This window comes from Fusarium falciforme, chromosome 1 (genome assembly GCF_026873545.1).
Source record: "Fusarium falciforme chromosome 1, complete sequence".
NCBI lineage: Eukaryota > Fungi > Ascomycota > Sordariomycetes > Hypocreales > Nectriaceae > Fusarium > Fusarium falciforme.
The window spans coordinates 2,628,487-2,652,661 of record NC_070544.1 but is presented as its reverse complement, the minus strand read 5'-3'; the positions used below and the strand labels follow the sequence as shown (position 1 = coordinate 2,652,661).

General features: G+C 53.5%; 5 protein-coding genes and 2 pseudogenes across 7 annotated transcripts, besides 2 other annotated features; 2 read left to right on the top strand and 5 right to left on the bottom strand.

Moving 5' to 3' along the window:
- Positions 1–808: 808 nt before the first annotated feature.
- NCS54_00070400 (Hypothetical protein) lies at positions 809–2,014 on the top strand (the record flags this gene model as incomplete). The annotated part of the gene is made up of 2 exons (XM_053146347.1): positions 809–1,865; positions 1,923–2,014. The coding sequence occupies 2 exons, from the start codon at positions 809–811 to the stop codon at positions 2,012–2,014; spliced, it is 1,149 nt and encodes a 382-aa protein (XP_053002322.1).
- Positions 2,015–2,877: 863 nt separating this feature from the next.
- Positions 2,878–3,837, bottom strand: NCS54_00070300 (annotated as a pseudogene). Its single transcript has 3 exons — positions 3,711–3,837; positions 3,006–3,487; positions 2,878–2,931 (listed from the first exon to the last, which is right to left on the bottom strand).
- Positions 2,878–3,837: a sequence feature.
- Positions 3,838–4,350: 513 nt separating this feature from the next.
- On the top strand, positions 4,351–5,493 carry NCS54_00070200 (Vacuolar protein sorting-associated protein 26; the record flags this gene model as incomplete). The annotated part of the gene is made up of 3 exons (XM_053146346.1): positions 4,351–4,567; positions 4,687–5,301; positions 5,357–5,493. 3 exons carry the CDS (start codon positions 4,351–4,353, stop codon positions 5,491–5,493), a joined length of 969 nt encoding a protein of 322 aa, XP_053002321.1.
- A 285-nt stretch (positions 5,494–5,778) lies between these two features.
- Positions 5,779–9,425, bottom strand: NCS54_00070100 (Hypothetical protein; the record flags this gene model as incomplete). Its single annotated transcript, XM_053146345.1, has 3 exons — positions 8,747–9,425; positions 6,671–8,698; positions 5,779–6,620 (listed from the first exon to the last, which is right to left on the bottom strand). The coding sequence occupies exons 1-3, from the start codon at positions 9,378–9,380 to the stop codon at positions 5,779–5,781; spliced, it is 3,504 nt and encodes a 1,167-aa protein (XP_053002320.1). The 5' UTR covers positions 9,381–9,425.
- A 432-nt stretch (positions 9,426–9,857) lies between these two features.
- NCS54_00070000 lies at positions 9,858–11,020 on the bottom strand (annotated as a pseudogene). The gene is made up of 3 exons: positions 10,925–11,020; positions 10,724–10,871; positions 9,858–10,669 (listed from the first exon to the last, which is right to left on the bottom strand).
- Positions 9,858–11,020: a sequence feature.
- Positions 11,021–11,630: 610 nt separating this feature from the next.
- On the bottom strand, positions 11,631–12,401 carry NCS54_00069900 (SHSP domain-containing protein; the record flags this gene model as incomplete). Its single annotated transcript, XM_053146344.1, has 1 exon — positions 11,631–12,401. Exon 1 carries the CDS (start codon positions 12,264–12,266, stop codon positions 11,631–11,633), a length of 636 nt encoding a protein of 211 aa, XP_053002319.1. The 5' UTR covers positions 12,267–12,401.
- Positions 12,402–15,741: 3,340 nt separating this feature from the next.
- On the bottom strand, positions 15,742–17,782 carry NCS54_00069800 (YTH domain-containing protein; the record flags this gene model as incomplete). Its single annotated transcript, XM_053146343.1, has 3 exons — positions 15,742–16,335; positions 16,396–16,913; positions 16,966–17,782. The coding sequence occupies 3 exons, from the start codon at positions 17,780–17,782 to the stop codon at positions 15,742–15,744; spliced, it is 1,929 nt and encodes a 642-aa protein (XP_053002318.1).
- Positions 17,783–24,175: the final 6,393 nt, after the last annotated feature.

Sequence of the window (24,175 nt, the reverse complement as noted above, 5' to 3'; positions counted from 1 at the left end):
CCATTGTTCGTCGCTGTCCGACACCAACGTCACTCTCGACTCCTGAGCTGCATGTGAAGCTTTTCAACGGACAAGACCTGTTTACACCGACAAGAGCAAAAGGACTGAGTCTTCCCCCTGCACTCCAACGTGGTATTGAATTTCGCTGATTTTTCCCTCGTCAGTGTGGATCCAGGGACCCCTTATTTCCCGCGTGCGTGTCAAGTGCCCGGTGACAGACACGTCCGTCGTGAGAAATCAAAGAGGTTGGGTGTAAGTGGGAGGTTGGGAACCAGAACGAAGCCTTTCCCGCAGCCCACCACCAGCACCAGCCGCCTAGTTAAAAGTCTTGCTGCAGCGCCCAGCTTTTGGCACTGCTATTTTCTCGACTTTAATTTTTTCTCCCTCCATCGTAACTCAAAGCATCTTGACCTCTCTCCCTCCTTCTCCTCACTCAGCATCATCCCGGGGGCCTCGCTTCGTCATCCTCACATTCACATACCACCTATACGAGCCGCACTTCTACTTCCAGGTTTTGGGCACTAATACCTAATACTACGCACTCGACCTCACCGCCCGCATTCCTCTCTTCACCCCCGCGACACACACGCTTCTGCCGCATTCCAGAACCGTTTGTGCGAGGACCTGACAGATTAATCTCGCAACGGTTGACTCACACGAGATCCATTTAAAAACCTCGAGTCAATTCGCCATCGGTGTGAGCTTCGACTGGAATTGGATTCTACACCATCCACTGCGACAAGGCGCACTGCGCAGGGAAAGAGAAGAAACGAGAGCACCAACCAACCACAGAAAAGAAGCCGCCGCCATGCGCTTGTCGTCAAGGCAGCTGGTGCTCCTCGCCATCGCTGGCTTGGGATCTGCTAAGCCCTTTCCCCGAGATGATCTACACGATCTCGGCTACTCTTATCTGATGCCCCGCGCCTGCGATTCTTACTGCGGCTCTGACAACCAATACTGCTGCGGCTCCAACGAGGTCTGCCAGACTGCTGATGGCGTCGCAAACTGCGTCAAGGGCTACATCGGTGCCTTCACCACCACCTGGACCGAGACCAAGACATACACTAGCACAATCATGACCCGCTGGGAGCCTGCTCCTGAACCTACCGAGGGCGTCGACTGTGTACCCAAGAACGATGAGCAAGAGGCCTGTGGCTACATTTGCTGCGCTGGATGGCAGACGTGCGCGTACGACGGCCAGTGTTCGGCGAAGCCTGGCTACGACGAGCCCACTGCTGTTGTCATCACCAGCGACGGCAAGGTCACCACTCGCTATTCAGCTCCCTACCGAGTCACTGGTACCACCACCATCACCACCAGCGGCGTCCAGAGCACCGAGACTGAGACTGAGACCACTTCCGAGGCCACGGCCACCGAGACCAGCGATGAGGCTGCGGCTGGTGAGGGTTCGACCAGCGGCGGCGGTCTCAGTGCTGGCGCCATCGCCGGTATTGTGATCGGTTCCGTTGCTGGTGTCGCTCTCCTGCTGCTGCTCTGCTTCTGCTGCATCGCCCGCGGTCTCTGGCTCGCTCTATTTGGCAAGAAGGACAAGAAGGAGAGTCGTGAGCAAGTCGACATCGTTGAGGAGCGCTACTCCCGTCACGGCAGCCGTCCCCCGCCCTCTGCGTACTCTCGCAAGTCCCGCATGAGTGGTGCCCCATCCGCAGCCGGTGACCGCCGCGAGAAGAAGTCGAGCGGTAAGAAGTGGCTCGGCATCGCCGGTCTCGCGGCTACGCTCCTGGCTCTGCTCAACCTCAAGAAGGACAAGCGACCTGCTAGCACCAAGCCCGCGCGGTCATCCCGTGGGTCTTCGCGATACAGCGACTCTTACTACTCATACAGTGATTACACTGGCACCAGTCCCAGTAAGTCCAACTTCTAAACACAATAATCAATGCATCTTAAGCTAACAACCCAAACAGGCAGCTCAAGCTCTGGTGGACGAACACACCGTACCCGCCGTACACGAGACAGCCGTTCGAGGTCATACTACTCGCGCTCTCCTCGACCTTGATCTGAGACAGCGGCTTCTCACTCACCCTTCATCACCACCGTCTCCCTCCCACATCTGTACATGTCTCCGCATTTGACATAGGGACTCGAGCTGAAATGGATATACGCTCGACTTGTTGCTTCGCACATTGGGCCACTGGCGTTTCCGGTTTCTCGTATATAATGGTCTCCTGTTGATTTTTTCCTCTTCCTCCTTTCCCACCCCCCCAAATCCTCCCGCAACCCCCCCTTCTCGACACTTAGTTTTCACCACGATTGTTTTTTGCACGCATGGATTATGGTTACGGTTATGTTTTTTAAGAGATCACGTCACGAGGGAAAGTAGAGATGACTTACCACGAAAGGTCAAGAAAAATTCACGAGTTTGATATATAAAGATGAATATATCGATGAGGCACGGCATAATGGAATTAAAGAAAGCAAACCTCATTTTCACACCTAATCTCGGTCCACTTTCTCATCACCTTGCATGTGTCTGTTCATTAATGGATTAGCGAGCGACCTCTTTTCAATTGTTCGTTTTTGCACGATCAGAGATCCAAGGTCGCGCTGGCTTCTCAGGTAGGTAGCTAATTCATCACCGTCTTTCAATGACAAGAGGGTGATTGTCTTTTTTAACAGGCGGCCAGAACCCTCGAACCCTCGTCTAAAATGAATCTTCCCCCGCTTCGCTCCACAAACGTCACAAAACGCACTTTTTGGCGAGAGTTTCATAGATTGTGCCGGCACCAGAGTCATCATCTCTTTGCTTTTTGAAATTTGTTTCGTAGCCCTTTTTTTGCTACGTGACATGCAACGATGAACCTTCGCCACTCCTGAGACCCAGAAACGCAAAAGAAACAAGATCCGTGTCCGTGTCCGCGTCTATTCATCCTGAACAATGTTGCCCTTCTCGGAAACGTACAGACCGTCCAAGAACTGTGATGTACCGTGTTAGCAAATCGTGGCTCCGAGGCATTGCGTGGATTCGACCATCTGTCGGTTTGCCCTACCTTTCGGATATCCTTGTTTCGCACTCTGCAGATCTGCTGGATATCGGCGGCGCTTTGGGAGACGTTCTGGAGATCGTTGCCGGAGAGGACGAGCTCGTCCTTCTGGGCGGTCGAGGTCTCGACCTCGACACCGGGCTGCATGACGACGCGGCGGACGAGCTTCTCGCCGACGAAGTTTCGGATCTCAACCTCGAACAGGTCGGTCTCGGCGTTCTTGGAGACGTTGACGTTGATGGGGAAATGGGCGTAGACGTATCGCATCTTGTACTTGAAGCCCTTTGTCACACCGATGATCAGGTTGCTGATGATGGTGCGGACAGTTCGGAGGGTGGCGACGTTCTTGCGGACACCATGGTGGATCTCGATCGAGATGGTGTTCTTCTTGGGAACGGTGAAGTTGACGGCCAGGTGGCTGAGATCCTTGACCAGCTTGCCTCGGGGGCCCTCGACGGTGACAATTCGCGACTTGATGGCAACCTTGACTATAAGACGATGAATGTCAGTATTCCGAGCCTTCTCTCAATTCTTTCGACGCCGTCCCGTGGACAATCCCAATAGCCCGGAGCTCCACGAGGATCTTTTTTTGAGCATGCTGTGCGCAGGCGCAAACAAAAACTCCATCGCGAAGAAATTCCAGCTCTGTCGGAAATTGATCCCAGGATCGGCGACGTTGAGAATTCAACAGGGAAAAAGGGCGCAACGTACCCCCCTCGGGGATCTCAAGGAGCTCCTGGGAATGAATGTACTTCATCCTGCCGGCTGTGGGAGGGTTAGTTGATGTCGGGGGGTTGAGGGTATCTGGGAGAATCGGCCGCGAATTGATTTCGACTTGGTGCGGGTCGTGGAGGAAAAAAAGACGGCAATTTCGTGTGCGAGTGATCACGTGCCGTGTGCCCCTCGTGTGGGCAGAGAACCTAAAGCTGGCGGATCCGGGCGTTTTGTTTCTCCGTGGGGAGCTCCAGCCAATGAGAGGCTGTAGTGGGTTGAGAAGAAGACGAGAAACAGCTTTGTGAGTGAAAATCAGAATGATACGGCATTTTTAAAAGAATAATAACTTGAGGAAGATTTCTGTATAATACTTTGATTACTTCCTCCAAGTTCCAGCGCAATTGAACCACTATTACACGCCAATATCCTCATCTTTACACTCCAACTCGGACCTCATGCAACGGAGAGCTCGGGTGGGTCCCCACCGGTCCCCTGCCCAGCCCCGGCCGATACGTCAGCGCCGCCGACCTCCGACGTCCTCACCACCAAAAGCCCAACCCCATCCGCGCCAGCCTCAGCCTCGCAGCCTCACCCACCCTTCTTCAAACAAACGACAGATAGAGACTCGCCCGCCGTCATGTCGTACTTTTTCGCGACCCCCGTCGATATCGACATTGTCCTCGACGATGCCGACGACCGATCCATGGTCGATGTCAAGCTCGACAAGAACCGCCGCGAGAAGGCGCCCCTCTTCATGGATGGCGAGTCTGTCAAGGGCGCCGTCACCGTCAGGCCCAAGGACGGCAAGAGGCTCGAGCACACCGGTATCAAGGTTCAGTTTATCGGCACGATAGGTACGCGACACCTTGCGCGGGACACGATGGCACCGGCGTTGCCGCCTAGCCCCTGAAACCTCGCCTCTCGATGCGCCAGCTCCTCTATCTGAACCATCAAATGCTAACTCGCCGCGCAGAAATGTTCTTTGATCGCGGAAACCACTACGAGTTCCTCTCCCTCAACCAAGAGCTCGCCGCGCCCGGCGAGCTCCAGCACCCTCAGACCTTCGACTTCAACTTCAAGAACGTCGAGAAGCAGTACGAGTCGTACAACGGCATCAACGTCAAGCTGCGCTACTTTGTGCGCGTCACCGTCTCGCGCCGCATGGCCGACGTGATCCGCGAGAAGGACATTTGGGTCTACAGCTACCGCATTCCTCCCGAGATGAACAGCAGCATCAAGATGGACGTGGGTATCGAGGACTGCCTTCACATCGAGTTCGAGTACAGCAAGTCCAAGTACCACCTCAAGGACGTCATCGTCGGACGCATCTATTTCCTGCTGGTCCGCCTCAAGATCAAGCACATGGAGCTGTCCATCATCCGGAGGGAGACGACGGGCGCCGCCCCCAACCAGTACAACGAGAGCGAGACCCTGGTGCGGTTCGAGATCATGGACGGCTCACCGTCGCGCGGCGAGACCATTCCCATCCGACTATTCCTCGGAGGCTTCGATTTGACACCTACGTTCCGCGATGTCAACAAGAAGTTTTCCACGCGCTACTACTTAAGCCTGGTTCTCATCGACGAAGGTAAGCCGGTATTTACACCCATAGCTCTGAGCAACCTGCTAACAAGACATCCCAGATGCTCGACGGTATTTTAAGCAATCTGAAATCATCCTTTACCGCCAAGCCCCTGATGCCGCCCCTCTCCCCAACGCGGGCACCCACGCGCTGGCGGCGCACCCAGAGAACAAGCAGATAGGCGCTGTTCAGGCATAGTAGATACTTACATGTCATTCTTGTTGAATCCGGTGTATATTCTTGTCAGCTCTCTGCGCGTTTTCTAGCATCGGTTCTGGCGTTTGGTTCAGAGATGGGAATAACCGGGTGATGGAAACTAGTGCAGTCCTTTCGTATAAACAAGTCATCCTTCATATGAAACAATTAATCAATCCGGTATGATCCCATAAACATGTCCTACCTAGGTATCGCGCCCCTGTGAGTCTTTAAAGCAAACACGTTTGTTTAGTTTACATGAACCGCCTCCCGCCTCTCACTCGGCGCTCATACAATTTCCATGACATCGTCCGCCTCGAATCCAAACTGGTTGTTGTGAATGGCCGCGATCCGGTCCAGCTCATCCTGATACTGCTTCCGGATATCCGCCAAGGACACCACCTTGCGCTTTCCAGCCCCTTCGCTCTTCCGCCCAAATCCTGTCGTCGATACCGTTGGCTCGTCGTAGATCCAAGCCTGCTTGGGTTCCACGCAGCTGAGAGCGTTTATGAGCAAAAGGTACTGTCTGGTGACAGGAGTGTCGAGAATGTCCTCTCCTGTCACCTCATCCCCCTCGCCAGCGCCCCGGAGCTTGTGAATCCGGTCCAGCACTACCGAAGCCGCGCCACGGTAGTTGTTGTGCTTGATCCGCCATGAGTAGAGCACCTGATGGTAAGGGAACCCTTCCGTGACATCCAAGGTGGCCTTGGACTTCTGTGCTAGAATATCATCCACCTGTTGTTGCAGGCCAGGGAAGGGCAGAGCCACAAGCTCGATGGTGTGGTATGTCTCGCACATTCTGTCGACGAGCTTGCGGAGGCTGGAAGACCTCATAGCCTGATCCTTAATCAACAGCAGGGTGGTGTGGGCGAGTTCAAACTGCGATGTCGCCACCGCGGCGTTGAATAGCCGGCTCTGCATGTCCGTCTTGGTGAAGGTGGCATCCTGTTTGAAACCCAAGAATTGTATCGCTAGACGGGCAAACTCAACCACGTACGAGTAGGCCTTTTGTTTCTCAAACAGAGCGACGATGTGCGAGTAGTACTTAGCAAGCCCGTGGTTCAGAAGGTTCCACTCTGTATCGTCAAGTAGTCCGCTGCTGTGGCGGTCACTTTCGATATTCTCAGCACCTGATAGACTGTTAGCTAATCCTCAAGACAATGGCAAGCAGTAAACTCACTCATGCCAATGGCTGCCTTTTTGAAGTTGATGGCGGCAGCGTTAAAGTCATTGAGTGCTAGTAGCACACGACCCTGGATGTAGGTGGGAAAGGGGTTCTGGTCACAGAATGGAGCCAGATCAAGAGCCAAGTCTGCCCTTTCTCTCTTGATGAGGGAGCACTGGATGAGCGATGGCGAGACCTCGATATCGCTATCTGGCGCGCATAGGTTTGTGACGAGATCGGTAATGCTAATAGCGAGTGACTCGTTCTTGTTGGCGAACCCAAGAAGATGTCCCAGGTTGACCTCGAGAGCCGTCACCAACTGAACATCCTCGGCGCTCTTCTTGGAGGCAGTGCCAGTCTCGCTCTTCTCCCGGCTGTTGGCTACTGATAGCTCTGTGTGAGCGAGCCACTTGAGAAGTTCTAGCCTTCGGAGAGCCGCCACGAGTTGTCTAAAGACGTGTCCAATGTCGACGCGGTGGTGGAGAGCGTCCGCTTCATTGTCAAACTCGAACTCCATATGCACGAGAAGAATGAGCTGGCTGAAGTATGCCCTCCATTGCAACTCGATGCTGTCCTGAACCGCCTTTACAACCAGTTTTCTTCCAAATTCGGTCAAAGGATGTCTCAGGTTTCGGGTCTTGGCTTCTGCTGGTGCGGCGATGAGGTTCATCACATCGGCGTAGAGCTCATCTGTCACTGTCTTAAAGTTCTGACCGAGCGTATCCGTGACCTGATAGGCGTCATCGTCCGTGACTCCCCGCCAGAATCCAGACTTGTCGGAGAAGTATTGGATTCTCTCAAGATCCGTCTTGGATGAATCCTCAAACAACTCATGTCGCAGCACGGCCTCTGAGACTTGTGTGTACTTGTCCGCGAGTCCATCCACAAAGCTAAGGCCTGAAGCGAGCAATGCAGCATGAGCGACGTGATCCACCTCGGGTGTGGAGAGGTTATAGCAAATTCGCTCCAAGTTGCTGCAGTCCCTGATGGCTGAGACAAAGTCCGCGCAGACCACCCAAGTCAGGTCTGTGTTAGGATCCAGGGAGAGGCCGATAGCTTCTCCTCGTTGCTTATCCATCTCAAGCAGCAGTCGGTAAAACCTCTTCCATTGTGACTCGCTGGACGCTCGGAATGCCGCATAGTCCATAGCTCCAGATGAGGCTCGATCCAAGGTCGAGGCAGCACCAAGGACAGAGCATATCGACTCTGCCAATCCACGGCCCTTGGCAAACTCTCTTGTAGTTCCCAGTCCGCGCTCATAGATCGTCAAGGCTATTTCAAGTGTAGCCTTTGTGAAACGGCCTGGCTTGAGAATGATTCGCAGCCACTTCTCAGTGACGTCGGTTGGATCCCAGGGTCCGGACTCCTCCGCAATCTCAGCCGTGGGGTCCGCATAGACACCGTCCCAACTCTCATCCCAACTCTGCGAGATGTTCTTACGGTCCACCTCGAGTCTCTGTACCCTGTAGGTAATGTTGTTCTTCCAGAGGGTCCAGAGTTGGATAGAGCTCTCAGCAGGGGATGAAAGAATGAAATCGGCAAGAGTCCATACATCTGAGGATGACGGCGTGACGGGGACCAAGGCGTTGTTGGGGGACAAGTCTTCGACGATGATAGAGTGGGGGTCCTTGGCGATGATTTTCCAGAACTTGAACTCTCCAGCACCGATAGGAGAAAAGGTCGCACAGATACGTTGTCCGCGGTTCCGTCCAGTAACTTGGACCAAGTTGGATTGAGAAGGGTCAATGGCCCATTTGCCAATCTCTTGCGGGTTCCTTTCGGCGTTCAGAATGTCGCCCGTATACAAAATCTGACCATCGTTAATGTTCCAGATACGCATCCTGTGATCCAGGCAGACAGTGATGGCAAAGAGAGCATCATCAAGCCCAAAACTGGTGACCTCGACCGACGTGGCTGAGCTGTATTCCATGTTGACCTTGCCGTGTTTTATCGTGTGTTTTCCCTGGAAGGGCAGAAGGCTTCGGAGGTTCTGGGCCCATCCTTGTACATTGAAGAATGACTCGGTCCAAAGGGGCGCAGATGCTATCGATGTCAGTAAAGGCGTACCATTAATGTTTACCATCAACCTACGTTCGTGAGACTTGTTCTTGTCCAAACGGATCATTCCACCATCGTTGACCGTCACAAGGAGCGTCTCCGCCGTCACAGCCACCATACGGTGAGGGCTCTTGAAGCCTAGGCCTGATGGCGCCTGAACCTTGCCCAGCTCTGAGAGCCCAGCATCAACAGCAGCCCTCTTTCTGAACAGGTCGGGTCGCAGGGTGAAGCTGTAAAGCTGGTATGCCTGGTCGAGGACAAAGACACAGAGCGAATCATGCTCCTCTGGGTCTGAGAACGCCACACACTCCGGCTGGATAGGCACGGAAAAGTGAAAGTTGAGCACCAGAGGTGTATCAGCGGCCTGGGTCTTTTTGCAGACATCAACAGCCCGGATGCTCAACAGAGTGCCATCCTCAAGGATCCGCCACAGGAAGCTGCGCGGCGTGTCGTGCCATTGCCGATGGTAGATGGACGACGATGTCGCCAACGTCTTTAATCGAAAGCTCGTCTCGTCCTCGCCCGAACCGTCTCGTGCTGGTTTGCGATGACCCCGACCGTGGATCGAATTAGAGGGTACTCGGATGGTGACAACGTTGGAAGGAGCTGGAGGCTCGAGATTCACGCGAGTCTCTTTGAAGAGATACTGCGTCTCGCCTGAGTCCATCTCGCCTCCATAAATCGGCTCGATCGTGTGATAGGGTGGTTGGTGGTTTAGGAGTTGGATGCGATACCCAAAGTAGGCGCAAATCGATTTCTTGCGAGCGAGATGCGGTCGCGTTGCCTGGCAGAATTTCTGGGTGGAACTTGGGCGTCGCGCCTGCGCTAACCCAAAATGGCAATCAGCTCTACACAACATGCACAGGCATCGCGACAACGAACTTCACCACTGAATCATTTAAGAATTCACATAAAAGGTCATGGTTTAAATATATTCCCGGTTTAATAGAGTACAAGAAACTGTTTTACACCATGAGAAAGACTCTTGAATCACAGATGCACTTCGAAACAAGCCCTGTGATCCCCTCACACCCTGAAAATGAGTTCGAAAACACGGCAAACAAGACCTTGAAAATCAACGCCAACAACCCAAAGGACCATGATCACATACTCCGTCGCTCATACAGACTTTAAATTCGACCATTTAATCCTTATCCATGTCCTTGGGGGCAGGATCACCGATGCCCTCCTCACCAATCGCAAACAGGGTGTCGCTCTCTGGAAGACAAGGGCTGTCGTAGATCTTCGCAATACGAGTCTCGCCACGGCCCTTCTTCAGGCTGATTCTGGTTGTACTGGCATGAGCGATGATGTTTCCACCAATCGGCTTCTTTGGATCAGGGTTAAACATGGCACTTGGCCCACCATCGACCTGAGCCACGACCTGGTTCGTGATGACCACTGCGATACCAAACTCATCAGCCAAACGTTGAAGCGTCCTCATGAACTTGGCAAGATGAGTCTGTCGGTTTGAGAGCTCTCCACGGCCGCAGAAGTCGGTTCGATAGAGTGAGGTCGCACTATCGACAATGAGAAGCGAGAACCGCGTCTCACACATCATAGCAGCGGCCTGGTTGAGTAGTTGAAGCTGGTGATCCGAGTTGTATGCGCGGGCGTAGGCAACATTATCCAGGACCTCCTCTCCGGAGAGACCAAAGCGATTAGCGACGCCCAGCAGCCTCACAGGGCGGAATGTGCCCTCTGTGTCGATATACATGCACTTTCCCTCGCCACCGCCCATGTCGAAGGGCAGCTGGCAGGTCACAGCAAGTGTGTGGCAAATTTGACTCTTTCCGGTTCTGAATTCGCCAAAGAGCTCGGTGACTGAGCCAGTTTCGATGCCACCGGCGAGGAGTGTGTCCAGGTTCTTGGATCCGGTCGTGATGGAGATGAGTTCACTACGTCGCTGATGCATTTCCGTAGCAGTCGTGAAGCCCATAGGAACAAGCTTAGAGGCTAGAAAAGTGTTAGCTGCCTTCCCTTGATAGATCTCGACATCTTTTCACGCACCCTCGGCCAGAATCTTGGCTGCCTTCTGCTCCGAGATACCCTTGACTTGTTCCAGCACCCGTCGTGGTGTGTAGGCGACCGACTCGACCGTGTTGTAGCCTCCATCGACTACAAGCTGAATATCGCGCTTCGTCAAACCCGCGACTCCCTGGGTAGACAATGGTCAGCGAATGCCACAATCTCCAGATACCGAATACTTACCTCCAAAGCGGAGAGTGGCGTAGGGGCGCCAGGGCCGGGCATGCCGCCATCCTCACCCATCTGAGCCTCGTCGTATTCCTCACTCATGTTGATTGACTAGATTTCTTAATACAATTGTTGAGACAAGTGAGACCACGGGGTGAATTGAAAGTGTGAGGAGGAAAAATTGGTAATCAGGCAAAGGAGGAGGGGGATGGTGTTGATGGAAAGCGCGGTGGGACGCGTTAGTGGAAGGCAACAGCGCCCACCTCGCTACGCCAAGTCACGTGATTTAGATTGCATGCTTCAATGACAGGCTCGATGACAGGGATCGTCATCAGATCAGTCCTCACCTCAGCTGGAATGAGCTTGGCTAATAAAGCATTATCTTTATTGGCTTCGTGTGCTGAAGGAGCTTTCATCTCGCCCTGAATACCACATGTCACGATTTAGCACTTGGGATGGATTTTTGTTTGACTTTTTTTTGAATTATTATTCATCTATTGTACAAGAGAGCGAAAGGACCAAGGCAGGCCACTTGTGATCAACAATCAAAGAAAACTTGCTAAAACACCAGTCCATGCGAGTAATACAGAGAGTGTGAGTTTTTAAACAGCCTTGACTCGAAAAAGGAAAGTTGCAAATCAAATCATCTGTAGTGCTCGTCCTCCGCGATTCGTTATCAAGTACACCTCATGATTGGGTAGTGGTATTGTTGTTGCGTCTTTTAGTTGACGGTGATGCGTCGAGACTCGTGCTTCTTGGCCTTGGGGACGACGATGCTCAAGATACCATCCTTGAAGGTAGCAGAGACGGTGTCCTGGTCGACGCGGGTGGGGAAGTTGAAGCTGCGAGAGAACTCGCCAAAGCTGCGCTCAGTGAGCCAGTACTTGGCAGAGTCGGCAGGCTTCTTCTGGACCTCCTCCTTGGGCTGCTGAACGACTTCGGTGCCCTGCTCGTGGGCCTTGGCCTCAGCCTCATCCTCAACTGTGGCGTGGTGCGAGCTCTTGCCGTCGTCGCTGCCCTCGGTGATGGCACCGCTCGCGGCAGTGTCTTCAACCAGACCAGCAGGGGGAGTGCCGGCAGTGTAGGTGCGCTCGGTCTTGCCGCGGATGAGCATTGTCTGGGGCTCGGTGAATTCGATGTGGACGTCCTCCTTGCTCATTCCAGGGAGCTCGCCGTGGAGCTCATAGGCCTCTGCAGTCTCGCGGACATCAAACTTCGGCTGCCAGTGGCTCAGACCACTGCGGCGGCCATTCTGTCCCTGTCCCTGGCGAGAGTAGCTGTCGAAGTCGTCGAGAAGGCGGAAGAGGGGAGTGAAGGAGGCGTCGGAGTTGTAGAAGTTGCGGGGGAAGAAAGCCATTTTGTTTGGTTGGTAGGTGATGGAGTTGAGTGTGGGTTGCTTCAGGTTGATTGCTTGAAGAGCTTGAAGAAGGAGTTGATTTGCAAAGTGCAAGAGAGCTTTGTAGATGTTGCTTGTGTTGTTTGTTTGTATGTGTTCTGATGAAGAAAGATTCCCAGCTTTGGGGGATGTAAAGCCTTGCTTTATACTTGGGGGTGATGAAGGACAGATCGAGATGGCCGTTTCCCAGACCTTCGTGAATGCTCGCGAAGACTTCCACTTGGAGCTTCTAGAATTGACGCGACCGTCTCAGACAGGCAGAGAAGACGTGACACACGCAGGCTGACGTAGCATCAGGCGTGATGTTGACATCAAATCGTATGAATGTGTATGCCCGTTGCTGCCGGCAGCTGCCGGCACCTGGTAGACGGTGGTGGAAGCTTCCAGCAAATTCCGGCAGTGCATGGGATGACGAGAGCTTGCTCGACACTCGACCTCGAAAATTCCATGGTCTCGTAATTGCTTCATGATTCTTCCTGCATATTCTATGATTAATTGGAGCGGGCGAAAATGGTAATTAGCATTGCACTCCAATTAATCGTCGTTTTCAAGAATCTGATAGATTGTCAAGATGGAAGAGGGTCTTTGTCAGTTTGGTCCTTGCGATTGATTATGTAATGCGAGACAATGCGAGACTTGGTGGATACCCTAGACCTGACTTCATCCCAACCACCAAGCATGAGGAACCAAGCAATACATGTTGAATACATGCATTTTTCATGGTTTTCTTCTTTCTGTGAGTCTCTGTGTGTTATTTTGGAGTGTTTTTGATGGGTTTTGGTCTTTATTTTCCGGTTGTGTGGTAATCGCAGGCCCTCTCTAGTATGTGCCGACATAGATGAAATGCAAGCAAGATGCGCATTCAGATTCTACGAAATCGGACCAGTACCGTAGATTCGACTACATACCCAAATTACGGGACGAGACCAGTGTAGTTTACACTGAAACCGCTTCTGAATAAGCCTCCGAAAAGAACCAAGTATTCATACTGCATTGGCTCGGGAACCCTCAGTAGCAGCGTGGGAGCTTTACCACCCAAACTGTTCTCCTGGTCACCTCAAGAAGTACACGCGATGCCACGATAACACCTTCTCTGATGAAGCAAGCCCTAAATGAGTGAAAACCATGGGTTCTAGAACAGAAATCCCACATACGGGAGTCCAATGAGCCCCCCTCCGTGCGACAACAACCTTCAGTCAGGGCCATGTGCTGGCTTTGTCCACCCCTCTCCGACAAGCCCAGTCGGAGAATTTCAGACGCCAGGCGCCGCAAGAAAGACCCTGTTCGGGGAGTACGAGTCGCACAAGTGCCATCGGAAACTCTAAAGCACCCACAGATCAACCTTGGCTTGAAATATTGCCGAGTCACATTAGAACTGACTCATGGGATTACTCAAGTTAACCGCCAACACAGACACATAGTTATTCCAGCTAAAACGGAGCACCAATTCCTCCACTAGCCGATGTCCAGAGGGTGGTGTTTACACCCCAACAACCCGGGCAACTCACACCCTCGGCGTTGTGCGGCTTTGGGTTCAAGGCTAACCTTGTATCGAGAACGAGAACTGTGCTCCCCTTTACCGAAACCGAAACCGCTTACGAACCAATACCAATGGTAACGTATCAGTTCTGTCCTCGCCGAAATTACAACACAACCACAGCCAGTCCAACCATAGAAGCAGGCTACCGCCTGCAAGTCCCAAGCAATGGCCACGGTAATCTAAAGAGAAGTCGATATAAACTAACATAGAGATGTGTAGTATACTCTGACCCAAGAAACACCCCTCACTTACATACCTGCCTTGTCCAGCTCATGTCGACTCTGTCCTTGCCTCCAATTCAGAATATCCGAAAGCAAGATAACCTTACTCTAAAGAGAAACTGAGGATTCCAACTCCACATTAGCCCATAGCGGCTATACTGCCGGAACTGTCATTGTATCTCTTGATAGGAACCCAACCGAAAGAGGAGCCCCGTAGTATTGAAAACGCGTACCACCAACAGCTCCTCACCCCGAAATATTCTCATCCGTTAACGGCATATGATCTCGAGAAGTAGTAGAAGTTCCGGCTGTAGAGTCGCATTTGGAGCAGCCTGGTTCTCGCGGCCTTACGGGGCCTACCGCTCGGCAACAGGTGTCGGCTAGTAAAGTAACGATGTAGATATCCATGCTGTCTACCGCGAAAGAGACGGACTGATCACCATCGTGTCGAATAGCTCGGATGTCTCCGTTTCAAGGCCGGTCCAGGTTTCGGCTCTGCAAGTTGATATAACAGCAGAATCTGGACATCGCACACGACTCGTGCTAGTACAGAAATCCAGGTTAGAATGATTAGTTGACTTGGTTGTCAGTGCATTGACGAATTGCCTAATGCTGTGGGATGTGTTGTCTCGTAACAAAGGTATCGTGGCTCGACGAGTTATGATGTGCAAAGTTCGACAGGACAAGGGCCCAGCATGGGGGAAACAGGATTTCTGGTCAGCCGTTGAAACCATGATTCACTGTGACCGCTTGTATCCCTGTTGGTCTCTGTTGGCTTGTTTTCTCGCCTCAGATGACGCCAAGCCATATCTGAGGTTGTAAGTGCCAGGGTCTTGAAGGCAAGACTCCCGGCCCCACAATGCGGAGTTGGCAACTTGGTTATGGTAAACCCGGGTCTGGATTCCAAGAGGAACCTCAATTGACGTCATCGTGATAGGATGCGCAACTTCTGAACCGGCCAACTTGCAAGCAAGCTAACGCAAGTCAAGAGGAGAACTCCAAGAACCCGCCCTAGCAGTGGCCAATTCGACTGTCCTTTGGCATTAGTTCTCGTCGTCCAGCTAATAGGAGCCTTTAAATCTCTCCACCGCCCGATTCTGGTCCCCTCAGCCACAATCGTAAGCCACCGCGATCATCAACCTCAAGCCTGCCATGGCCATCGCACAGATATGGAGACAGACAAACCAGCATGGCGTTCCCGAAACCTCTCGGACATTGTACTCGCGGCCCGCCAATGTAAAATGACGGCAGGGCTTGCTGGCCGGGCGTTCCGTTGCCACTTTGCCTTGATTAGTGAGCCACCTTATGGCTTAGCCGCTAGCTGTCGGAGCTGGTTCCAAGACCCGTCATTTTTGAAAATTAGTAGTAGCCTGAAAGATGGATAGCTCCTCGGTTGAACAGAAAAATCAAGCCCGTCACGGGGCAGCGGCAAACTTGTTCTGGAGATTCGAATGTTTTCATCATGAGACGTGAATCGTGTTGTATAGTTACATCGAGAGCCGCCGCCAATGATCCGTGCCTGTCGTGAATATGCCAACTATGTCCAGCATAGAACCGAAACCTGTGTTCCCGCTTCTTTGAATTATCGTAGCCATAAACGCATCTGTAGAGAAAATCCAGTGGACTAGTATCGAGAGTAGCATGTTGAGAACCTGTCTTAAATTCGATCGAGTCTTCACTGTCCATATGGCCGCATCGGGGGGAAGCCCGCCATCATGGCCATGGGCACGCGGATGCCCGCATGAGCTGGTCCTGGGCTCTGCACTCGGTTGAAGAGCCCAATCAGTCTTCGACCGACTGAAGGCTCCAGCTCGGTTCCGTCTCGTGCGATTTTCACCTCGCGGTTCGAATTCCAGGGATTGCGTAGCCCTCTCGTGCGGTAAAACGGAAGCCGACTCGTCGAAAGCCACTCAAGCTTGAAGGGCTTGCCCCAAGTTTTGGTACCTGTCTCCTCCGCGCTATTACTCTTCCCACTCGACATCTCACTCTCACTCTCGGCATCAGACAATAATGCCTCTGATTCTTCCCGTTCGGCTTCCCAGAAGATGGTTCCTCTGGCGGAATCGTCAATGATTCGCCCCTTAGGGGCGTGTTCGGTCGCTTCGGTCGGTATAGCTTTTGGGAGGTCGAGGTCGCTTGCCACCTGGGATGTCGGCGCAAACTCAATAGCCGCCGCGGGATCCTCGTCAATCTGTGAAACCATCCTAGCATAACCAAAGTATTCACCCGATTTATTGGCCGAGAAGATCAAGTAGACGCTATCAGCGCCCTATTTGACCGGTCTGGTTAGTTCACTGCCATGACAGATTCGAAACGATGCGCCACCTACCTTGAAAGCGCTGTTCAAAGCATCTTCGTTGTGTGCCTGGGTGGCCCATATGCCGGTTCGGACACTCAATTCGAGGTCCTCGACCGTTAAACTCTTGAGTATGAAGAACTTGTCCTTCTGCGGTGTCGTCTCTTCAGCAGGCTCGGCCTTGGGAGTCATCGTCGTCGTCGGCTCATCTGCTGGGTTTGGGCTCCCACTTTGCATAGGCGTGGCATCTGACACTTGATCCGTCTTGGTAGTTGTCGCCACTGAAGGGCCAGTCGGAGCCGTTACGCCGGTAGCACCCTCCACTGTGCTCTTCCTCAGTCTACTGACAAGACGAACTGATTGGAACTTGGAATCATGCAGCTTTTGCTGTGCTGCGCTGCAGGTTTCCTCATCTTTGAAGTTGGCAAACGCGCAGTTGCTCTTGGAGATGAGGAACAGCGACTCCAAGCCTGTCGTTTCCTTGCAAACATGGTGGACGAGGCTCATGAGATCAGTCTGCGGTGGAAGATTGCCAATCCAAATGGCATGCCCTGAAAATAACTCTTAGCCAGCATTGACTGTCATCGAGGCAAGTTGACTTACCACTCTGTCGCGGCTTTCGCGGTGGGCCACGTACGGCACTCTGGCGCCTCTCAGCTCCATCTGGGCTCTGCTTTAGCTCGCTCCTGACACGAGATTGCTTCCTAGCCCTACCTTGCCCTTGCTTGGGAGGCTGAGGATGACTTCCACCCGTCTCTGCCGGCTGCATCATGGTCCGGGGATCGTTGGTTCCGGGATTCCCATTCATGTAGTGTCCGGCGACCATGATATTGGGAACAGGATGCGCTGCGGGCTGGTATTGGGGAGCAGGGGCGTAGTAGTATGCCGACTGTTGAGGACTCATTATCATCTGGCTAGGGTAGTATGTAATGTTCTGCCTCGGAGCCATCGTCGATCCTGGCTGAGCCTGGGGCATCTGACTCCCGTAGTACTGCGCCATCTGTGGCTGTTGGAGGTAGTATCCTTGGGCAGCCACCGGCATCGATGGATGACCCGAGAAATGGGCCATTTGCTGCATCATGGGCGGTGAGCTCGCGGGGTTGTATCGCTGCGGAGTGCCGTGAGGATACTGCCCTGACCGATAATTAACGGGAGGAAGGGCGTTTCCCATGGGGCCCATGTTGTAGGGCCCAGGACGATGGCCTGCGGGAGGCTGGGACATGTCGAACTGAGATGTATATGCGTGCTGCGAGGCTATAGGATGCTGTTGAGGCTGGGAAGAGGGGTCATGCTCAGGAAAAGCTCGAGACTCGTCGTGACTGGGTGGTGGACTGGTAGATGCCCCCGGATCGCCAACCTTTGCAGTGTCCTTGTCAAGTGCTCCCACGTCTGTGGCCTGGGCACCGGATATATCTCCCATTTGAGTTGTTGAAGATGTGATTATCTTGACTATGAGCTGGCTAGTCAGCAATCTGGCCCGTCTGGGGGCCAACGAGAGAATAATTGCACACCTGATTCAGAGAATTGTATTTGTAACTTGTCCAAACCTTTCACGCAACGAGCAACTCGTAGTCCAAAGTCATTCGATCCAGAAGTAGGCGAGGAGTCGAGGCGGGAGCTTGTGTAATTTCCAACAAAGAAGCCACGAGTGAACAGGGATGTTTTTTCCGGACAAGCAACTACCCAAGCCCTCGCTAGGTGGCTGTGACTGGTTGATGTAAAGGAATGGTTAGAGAGGGGAAATCTCGAACAATTTTGGGGCCGAGAATGTGTGTCAGAGCGGGCAGTGCCGCTTGATGCGTGGGGGAGGGGACGGAAGACAGCTCTGAACGATGGGGACGGTAGTTGTATGTAATTTTCGTCGATTTATTCACCGGAGAGTCGTGATATTCGAGTACAGGAACAAAACGTAATGGTGGTAAAGACAGTTGTTGAAAGAAGGTGGTTGAGGAAAGGCGTGAGATGCCCCACGGGGGGCTGCTTAAGTCGTCAAAGACCAGTGAACCAAATCTCAAGTGGCTAGAGAGTGGACAAGAACTTTGAAAGTAACGGCGAGGTTGAAGAAGAATGGATGGATGTTGTCGTGTTTCTTTTTGGCGCAACAGGGACACCGGCTCGGCCAGGGACCAGCAAGCAAGACTGGTGCAGTAGAGAATAAATGTGCAGTAAATTCCCTCCCCAGACGGCGGTCAGCCACACAGAGGGCTTACCGCACGGGAAGTAATTGGAGAGAGATCGAGATGCACAGATCAGAGGAACGTTGAGGTGCGAAACAAATCCCAAGGGAACAGGCACGATGGGGTGCGTTATGGAGATGACCTGGGGTCGGACCACGCTGGCAGCGTAAGTAAAAGGCTAGCTAGCAGCAGAAGGCTCAAGAGGTGTAAACGAAGCAGGTGAATTCAACAGCCCCATGCCCTTCAAAAGAAAGAAAGGCGCCGGAGGCTTGTGAGGCTTGGAGCTCTAGAAGGGGCGAGAGAGGGAGGCGAACACCCATGTGGCAGGCCAAGGACAAGAAGAAGAGGCTTCAATAACGGGGATAGCGAGTGGCCAACAGTCAAAGCTTCCGGAGCTAGGGCTCAAGGAAGCCTTGGACGGTAAGGCAGGGTATGCTGCAGGGATGGGGTAGATGATCAGAAAGAGACCAGATGACGGGATGATAGATACAAGGGGGGGCGTGAATCACGACTTGATACGAGAGATGGGGAAATATGGACGACAATCCTCAAGTCACCAGAGCTCTGGGATGGGAATTGCTCGGGTCAACTGGGTGGAGGAGTGAGTGGAGGAAGTGGTGGAGGACGAGGCGGAGGAGCTCGAGCTCGGTGGGGAGAGGGTGCAAGCTAGGCGGGAAGAGACATGGTGAAGGGGAAGGAAGATGAAGTTGACAGTCTCGGATCATGGACCCAAGAGGAGGAGAACGAGTTGAGCCACGCGATGCCCCAGCTAGCCAGCCAACGCTTGCAGCTTCACCGGGATGGAGGTGCTGTAAGTTGGCGGTACAAGTCGAGGTAAGGCTGCCGTGCTGCCGGTCGTTGGTACTGCCTTGTGACCATGGCCCCCGGTTTCCGATAATCTATTCTGTCGCCTGTCCACTCCAAACATAAATCCCCTGTCCAGCTGGGCCGCATCCATCATCCATTCGAACACCACCCATCAGCCGACGGTGGCTGAAGAGGTAGCAAGAGATGCCGCCACTGCTCACCCACCATCTCTGAATGGGGCATTCAGGTACCGGGTGCCACTAATTCGTGATGAGTGATGAGACAAGAGACGATTGGGAATGGGATTGGAGGTGCGTGTGGGAGCCGACAAACGGCGCCGACAGCAAGGAAACGGGGTCCGGGAGGTAAAGCCACAGTAGAACTCGACTTGACCAGCATCAGACAAGGAGAGGGGGTGTGCACCAGGAAAGGTGGTAGGGGTGGGTGACCGTGAGGATCCAATTCAGCTGTGGAGCGAGCATGGTTGGAGACTATTTTGACGCCGAGCCTGAGCGAGGTGTGGCGTAAGTTGGACTTCCACTTCTGATTTCTGCTGTGGGAATTTGCTTTCTTTGCCTAGGCTGGCTTGTCTCAGAGGCAAAAGGTCCCTGAAGGGTTCCACGGCTCCACGGGGAGCCACCGTCTGCCTCCGAAACGAGAAGGTCTCTTGGTATCCATTAGTAGTGTAAGTACGGACCGGACAGGCCAGGCCTGGTGAGGTGCCTGCCATGGGGTGATCTGGCTCCGCGTTTCTGCTGACGGTGGCTGAATGCTCTGAGCGTTTAGATGTGGTGTTGAGTGATGACCATTGAAACATTAAACGGTCATCAACCAGCTCCATCTCGTTGGTGGACGAAGGATTTTTTGTTGGAGATGGTGTCAGAAGGGGAACGTAAGACTCCCCGTCCCGCTTGCCTGACGAACCGTTTTCGCCACCGTCCCGTGATGCCTCCTCCTTTTGGGGAATGGATGATGTCTCTCGTTCCTGCCCCGGAATTTTAACTCTGCCTATCAGCTTGGTAGGAACGACTCTCTTGCCGCGATTCAATTTTGAATTTGGCGTCCGCTCCTACACCCATTTTTATCTCCCCGGCCTCACTTTGCATGGCAATCGTCTGCATACAGACGTACGCACGCACATCGAGTACAGCCACTTACTCTTCCGCGAGGCCCCAGTTCCTTGGCACATACTCGATATTCCAGGATATGCGCGACGTACATACTGCTTTCGGGGAGTCAATTGTGCCAGCAAACCACAAATAGAAGGCACGTCCGGCCGCCGTTCGGGACACGTACGAAGCCGTTGCCACTCGGTGGTTCGAGACAACCACTTGTGAGCTGCAGCAAGCAGGGATCTGCGAGACAGGGAATAGCCGAGGCGGTAAGGTGGAGGTCCCTGAGATCCGATCGACACGCGACAGGCCCGCCTGTGCCCTTGCGAGCGTCCAGAAATCAAAAGTCAATTCGCTGTGCCGTCGACGGACGAGTCGGGCAGCATGGAACAATGTCCGCCCTCCCCCATTCGATGATGGCCACAGCAGTGCTCGACTAGAAGAACCACCCCGGCCAATGCGGCGCTTGCTACCACCCTGCCCCGGCGTTCTGCCACTGGTGCATCTCGCAGTCCTCGGTCTGGAGGTTGGACCATCTCAACGGGGCTTCGGACCACTTCTGGAGGGTCCAGCCCGGTCCATGACCTTGGGTCCCAAATTCCACGCCCGCATTCTCCTGTTCCTGCTAATCCGTCCATTCGGTCACTCCCCTCCTCCTAGGTACCCGACCCATCCTGCCCAAGTGCTTCAGAGCCTCTTCCTTGGCCCGTGGCCACGGCACTGACCGTGGGCCAGGCACCTCGATGTCTGCGCGGCTGCTGAGTCCTAGTTGGCAAGATCGACAAGCCTCGTGTCGTTGCGCTGATGGCGTTGGTCGCCCTGCGATGCAACGGGCGCCGTCCAGCTGACAACGAGAGAGCCGCCGTTTGCCTAGGAGAGCCACTTCAATCCTGGAGCCCTTGTTCTGCATCTCTGAACGGCGTTTCACAGGCAGCAACCAGACGTCCCATCAACCCTCGACAATGTCGATCTATCCCGTTTACCTGCCCGTCAATACCCACCAGCCCACCGTCTCTTGCTAGTCAATACGCCCGGGCCATAAGCCTCCCGCTACACTAACGTCTCATTGGAGGCCCTTGCCCCGTCATCACGACTTGGGCAACCCTTGGGCTGTTCTGGGGTCTATTTGGGTCAAGGCCCGACCAGATGATCGACAATGGGATTCTCCCACTTCACGATGCTGTCTCGACCGCGCATCTCCATCCCGGTCGAACCCCAGAATCTCTCGTGTCCGTCACCAAAGCCAGTCATCTCTGACGCAGTTACGCAGGCACGCCACTACCGTGTTATAGAGCTCTGCCGTAGCTTGTCCTTGTCCTTCAAGCTCCCATGTACGCTCCAGTCCCAATTGTCGGCCACGGCACCCGGGTCCCTGTCGTACGACTGCTATATCCGGACTAACGACATGTGCGTGCTCTACCGCGAGCTGTGCCTTTTGGACCCTTGAAGGGTCCCTGAGACGCCACCAGGCCAATGAAACGCCCATCTAATCTGGGCCGGACGAAAAGCTCCGGGCTGGTTCATAACACAGATACCTAGGGTTTGAATTGCGCGGCCACCTTTGATTGCCAAATCTCCCAGATGGATCGCCAAAAAGTGGTCAATTGCATACGACGAGGCAGTGGCCAAGGTTGGCACCAGAGTTGAGTGTGGGAAGTGCAAAGGTTGCGGTACAGCGATGACCCTAATTCCAAGCCATTGGACACCTAGATAGAGGGTCACCTCCTTGTCTGGCGCTTTCGCCACCCTGCTGTCAACAGGGGTCCAGACCTTTACCGCCGATCGTCACCGTTTCAGGCCCCGTCACGCCTATCTTTCATCCGTCGCACAAGCAGGAATGACGACATGACGACGATGCGCTGCGCTTCCTTGGCTCAGAGGCGCCTCCGGCGATGGCAAAAAACACTATTGCATTGGCCGCGACACAGACTCTTCAGCAAGGGTCCGTGTGGCTTGTGAGGGAAACGTCGTCAGGATCGTCGGCCATCTAACTGGGGGCCGACGTGTAAGCCGCAGTGGCCCCTTTGAGGCTTGAAGGCCCGAAACCCCCGGTGCCAATGCAATGCGAATCTCAAGAGCTGCCGGGGTGCGTCCTTGATCATGACACTCGGCCGTCGTCATTATACAGAGCTTCAGCCAACCCCAGTACAGTATTCATCCCAGGGCTTTGGTTATTAAGCAACTCGGCAGCTTTAACAAAGTGGCGAATGGCGTTACGCTTGCTGGCCTTTGTTTCTAGAATTAGAACGTGTTGCTATACTCCACCTCGGCCATGTTTCTGGTCCGTTTTCAGCCCTGCGAAAGATGTCACGAACCGTTCACCAAAACGGAGCTTCCTGGCCTTTACTTTTCATCACATGTTTGACGCCTAATGGGTGGCAAAATTCAACCCAAATGTCTAGGTTATGCAAGCAATTCATGTGCTTACTGATCAATTTCTGGTTAGGGCATGGCCGCTCCCGCAAAGTGGCATCTGCCGTTGAGCCAAGTGTTTACGTTGACTCCATCACTGTTCAGGCATTGCGATTTTGGTGGTTCAGGTCAAAGCCAAGCTTCCGAGCTCCCCGTCACGTCAGGGGCACAAGGATCCGCCGATCATTAATCAAGGCTCCTCATTATTAACTTATTACTGACGGAGTATTCCAGGATCCGGGTTGCGGAAAGCACTGCACAGGCTTGGTTGGCGGGTTGGAGAGGTGGACTGCCGAGAGACAAGGACGAATCGAAGCAACTCGAAGACGTTCATGGCCCCGAGTGGGAACATGTCGATACCTCCCTGCTTTTAACATTACCTGCCACGGGTTCTCTGTCCCGGTTGATTGGTTGTGGCATCTTCTCAATCCCTGGCTGCCTTATCATAACGTCGCAGGCGATCCGGGCCTGACATGCGTGTCGGCCCTAGACGACCTTCGACTCCGTCCGCACTGGCTTGGCATACTAGCTCGTCTCTGTGAATCAGCATTGTCTTTCTTCAAAATGGTGGCAAATGTCTTGTCGAGCTCGACGGCTCGGTTAGCCAAGGGGCGTGTTCAAGCGAGCCGTCGTGTGTTTGAGCTCACATTCAACATGGACGAGTAAGCGCTGGGATAAGCTGCAGCAGTTGGTTTCCTCCTGTATCGTTGCGTTTCTCCCTGTCTGGTAATGTCCGCCGTTGGAGCCTAGCGGTCGGATGACGGAGTTTACACTACAAACGGGCATGGTGCTTGAACTGCTGATGCACGCCGAACCGGAATGTAACGTGTTCAATCTCCTGGATGAGAGGCTGAATATGCACAGATGTCTGGAAGATGACAGCTGTGACGATATTACAGTAAGGGAGAGAGAGTGTGTGCCGTTGACCGCCCGCGCTTCCCTCTCGTGCCAACCACCAAGTCTGATGAGCAGCAGGAGGAGGGGATTTCTGCAGGGCAGACAAACTGCCCACAAACCAAACTCTGGGAAACATGTACTGCATATGCTAGTCCAAGCCAAATGTGATGGCTGCTGCATGATTATTCATAGTAGCACTGGAGTATCATGTCCGAAGTCATTTCTCAAGCACCAATACCGATTCAAAGCAAGGATGGTATGAGTTTGGGGCCCCGGACAGCCGAAATAGCGCCTGTCAGAGGAGCGACTGATAAACTCAGGCATATGATAGACTTATGGGTGTGTTGAATATTGTCGGGGCGGTGTATGGCCGTTGGATACATGGCTCAGGGTGATGGATGCCGTGGT